Source organism: Phaethon lepturus, unplaced genomic scaffold, assembly GCF_000687285.1.
Source record: "Phaethon lepturus isolate BGI_N335 unplaced genomic scaffold, ASM68728v1 scaffold8990, whole genome shotgun sequence".
In the NCBI taxonomy this organism is placed as follows: domain Eukaryota; kingdom Metazoa; phylum Chordata; class Aves; order Phaethontiformes; family Phaethontidae; genus Phaethon; species Phaethon lepturus.
The window spans coordinates 7,101-11,353 of NW_010514004.1; the positions used below are offsets into that span (position 1 = coordinate 7,101).

The 4,253-nt window shown below is 36.3% G+C and overlaps 1 protein-coding gene across 1 annotated transcript in view; it reads left to right on the forward strand.

Annotated features, from left to right (window-relative positions):
- Positions 1 to 238: 238 nt before the first annotated feature.
- Positions 239 to 4,253, forward strand: part of IMMP2L (IMP2 inner mitochondrial membrane peptidase-like (S. cerevisiae)) — a gene marked incomplete at its 3' end in the record, with an annotated part of 6,993 nt that continues 2,978 nt past the window's right edge. The window contains exon 1 of the mRNA XM_010291683.1: positions 239 to 373. Within this exon, the coding sequence (XP_010289985.1) occupies positions 239 to 373 (135 nt within the window). The remainder of the gene's footprint in view (positions 374 to 4,253) is intronic.

A 4,253-nucleotide genomic window follows, 5' to 3' on the forward strand; every position in this document is an offset into this window, starting at 1 on the left:
AAATGTCAAGTATCAAGGTCTCTTCTGTAGAGTAGACTTTTAAATTCTAATGAAGAATTCTGTTTTTTCATTCTTACGTGCACATGCATTTTTTTTAAAACTGTGGATATTGGGAGGCCTTAACAGATAATGTAATTAATTTATTCTTAACTGCTCCTTGTGGGATTGCTACAATGTTGTCACTTAAAATTTGTTTTATAACAACTTTTTTTTCCATTTTATTCATGTTTTTCAGATTATGGCACAGGCTCAAGGTGTGGGGAAAAGATACATTAAAGCCTTTTTTAAAGGTTTCTTTGTTGCTGTTCCAGTAACGGTGACTTTCCTGGATAGAGTTGCCTGTGTAGCAAGGGTGGAAGGAGCATCAATGCAGGTATTGCTGGAAATATCTTTTGTCTTTCAGGAAATGAAAAAGTGACTGTCCAATAGTAATGTGGAAAAAAAATCTTCTTCTCAGTTGTTACTAAATGACCACACTGTATTATGGAGTAGCTTAATTTCAACTTTGTTAAACAAACACTTCTGATGTGAAAAGAAAAAGCTTTTGAGAACAAAACTTGCCAAAATTCTGTCTCAGTAAAAGGAAAATGTATAGGTAAGTAGTGATAAAGCTATATTTTTTTTATATCTTCCTAGTCATTTAGAAATAAAGATTTTGTTTTTAAGCACTACCTTTTGTCCTTGGGATTGAACTGATAACTCACAAAAAGGCTTTATTAATTTTTAGTGGCTGTATTGTAGTAATTGTAAGGCAAAACTGGTTCTTGCTATACTTGCTTTTACTAATAAACAAGTATGGCACCATTTCAGTGAAGAATACTGAAAATGGCATGAACCTAATATTAATACCAATGCTTTTCAGGACATAAATATCAGTTCACTGTTTTTACTCTGGTTATACTGAATATTTATACAGTGTAAGCAAATAACTATGAACAGGCTGCATAACATTTAGAAGGTAAATAAATACTCATGATAGTGAACAGCTGCTTTGTTTCCTCTGTTATTGTAGTTAGCCAATTTTTGTATTGTTACCTTGCGTTTTAAATCATATGCACTGTATATTTCTGTGCATCACCACTGATAACTATAATTTATTGTGTTCCAATGTTGCAACATTCCAATTAGCAGAGACTAAAGATTTGATTCTTGGATGCCAAGCCCTCTTTTCTGATTATCTAAGGTCAGAACCTTGAAGAGAGGTTTCACAGCAATTAAGACCAGCTGCTGGAGTTTGAATTGTGCAGCATTCACGCAGACAAAACTTGGGCTAGAACCTGGGGTTGGCTGATTTGTGTTTCATGCTAGAGAAAAGCAGGCACTAGGGAGGAGGGAATGGCAAGGTGGCATTGTGCCTTTTGTGACAGTCTGTAATCTGGTGTTTAACCTCTGTCAAGAAACCTCAGCTGGTCTAGAAGGCAGCTCTCACCTCAAGAACAGGGATCAAAGTAAAATTGTACTCCAGTAATTCAACAGTCCAAGACCAGAAGTTAGGTGTAACATAAGTTACCTTTGCCCTTTTCATGAATGCTATTCTGAATATCATTGTTGCCCAATGAAAGGTAGGAGAATCTCAGGGCTTACAGTTACAGAGCCAGAAATTTGCTCTAGAGAGGAGGAGAGGAGTATGAAACTGTGAAAAACAGTTTCATTTTGTTTTTACTATCTTCAGACAGGAGAAATTCAAATATATAACACAGCATCTAGGTAAGTACAAAATTAGCCAGATGAATACAATTCTCCATTTTCCATCTCCCCATTTTTTCCCTCTGTTGGGATCTAGGGCCACATGCATTATTCAAGATGCAGATGCATCCTGGATTTTATGGTTTTGGTGGGGGTTTGGATTTGGTTTTTGTTGTTGTTATTTTGTTTTTGTGAGGTTTTTGTTTGGGTTTTTTTGTTTATGTTTTTGCTGCTATTGAGCGTGACCTGAGCATTTAATTTCTGAGAGATTGTTTTTTTAGCATGCCACATTGCTGTTCATTGTTTGGTCTTTTCTGTCTCTGACATAATGTTCTGTTTGACATCCATTCTTGTTTGCATAGTTTTACCTCAGTAGCTGGAAAGATTTTCTAGATTTCCCTACTCCACAAGTCTATTGAGCCCCTCTGTTCAAGACCTCAGTTTTATGTTTCCTGTGAAGTCAAAAGTCTCAAGTGTTAGGGAGTGCTCTGGTATTGTTCTGGAGTGTTGCTTCTGTACTTACTTGAAGGGCATATAGTTGACTGTGGTTTATCCATGGAACATTTGAAAAATACTACAGTTACTTGCTCAGACTTATTCAGCCTGACAAAGAAGGATATGCACTCTTTGTAGTGGCTAGAGGAAGCAATATATATGCAGTGGGTGATAAATATCTAAGCTCTTCCCTTGATGTGTCTGTTGACTAAACAGTCCCTCTGTTGATTGAAGTATGGGTAGCTAATTTCACTGACATCTCAGTGTCTGTAAAATTCTGTCTCTGGTTTTATTCTGGACTGTAGCACTGAAGTACAAGGTTTTTTTAAACTTCTATGCTTATGGATGTTTTTCAGACTACAGAAAAAGCCTTCCTAGTGCTTTTAATAAGATAACTAATTTGCTTGCCAAGATTTATTAGACAACTAACTAGGTCTGACAGGGACATAATTATAAGGAATATATCCCTCTCTTGCAGAGTAGCTTGAAGGAGTACTGGTCATCATGTTGCAATTCTGTCTATTTACTGTGTTCTCTGAAGAGTGATTTATGTTGAATGTATCTGAAAGCTATGGGTATGAGGGAAAGTGAAGTTCAGTGAGCATGTAGTCATATATCCACCAGTCACATACTTCCAATGATATCTTATTGTCTTTAGTTTGAAGATACCATGGTATGATTCCCAGCAATTTGTAACAGACCTCTAAAACATCTAGCTGGCTTTGTGTACTCATCATTGTGGCTCCTGCTGAGCCTGAAATTAAAAGTTCTGACAAGAAGCAAGGAATAAATCTCTCTGTGTCATGCTTGCTCTCCTACTCTTGCTCTCTGTTGTGTGCTATCTCTCTCCCTCTCCCCTTTCTGTTTTTGTTTTGGACCAGCCTTACTGCTGCTTCATGGTTACTGACGATGGTAATACTGTTTGACACCCTGGCAAGCATGCTGCATAAACGTTCTAATGAAAATACAAATTTTCTGATTTATTCCCAGTCAATTAAGACTGACTTAATGCATTTCATTGTCTCAAGCTGATTTTGTGTTTCTACAGTGCTTTCAGCCACCTGTCATAATTCTTTCACTTGTGCTGACTTCAGTGTATATGAGTATTAACTCTAACCTATAGGGGATAACAGTGAACTATTGCAGTTTGTAATTTTAACATATTTTAATTGTTTCACTACCTTCTTTTTTCTTTTCAAAATTACTGGGTTTTTAATCCTCACGAGGTGTTTTTTGTTGCTTAACATTTTACAGACAGATGTGCTTATGTAGTGTTTTGCTAATAGTGGGTTTCAAGTGAGTTGTAGTGTGTTTACAACATTGAATGTAAGTGACACAAATAACTAGTAATATGATTTCTTAACTGGCTGTTGTGGATTTTTTGTGACTCCTCTTGTTAAAGTATATATCCAGCATTACATGTTTGCTATCATATGGATATCTTTTTTGCATCTTGATATCCATTTATATTTTTTTTTCTATTGAGTTGCATTGCTTGTCTGGTGTTACGAACTCTTCATACATAATGATGTGGGAAAGGGAACCCCCCATGGGTATATAAATTTGTAAATTCATTAAACCAAATGGACTGCTTTCGAGTGAGATGGAAGATGACAGTGTATGTGCAACTTTTATATGCAGGTTCTGTTGCAAACAGTTCAATACCAAGGATTATAGTAAGTAGCCTGACCAGCGATCTTTGACAAAGCACACTTGTTTCAGCAGCAAACATTATCGAATGTTCTATTCCATTATGCATAATAGCAGTTGTAATTATTCTGTGGCAGTTTCTCCTAACTTTATTATTAGGATTACTGTACCTAAGCCTGTGAGCTCATGTGAATATTCTTTCTGTTCCCCAAGCTATAAGCAAATAAATTGTGACCTTATGGTATTCACTAGCAGCATAACAACTATCAAGTTAATCATTATTTATAGTAAAAGGGCATGCCTTTACCCTCCTACTTACGGAACCTCATCTCCTGTGAGGCTTCATCATATGGCTGGGGATCTCAATTTGCATGCTTTTAGCATTAGATTAGTTAGTAGTTGGAAAGAGTGAATGGTTTGTG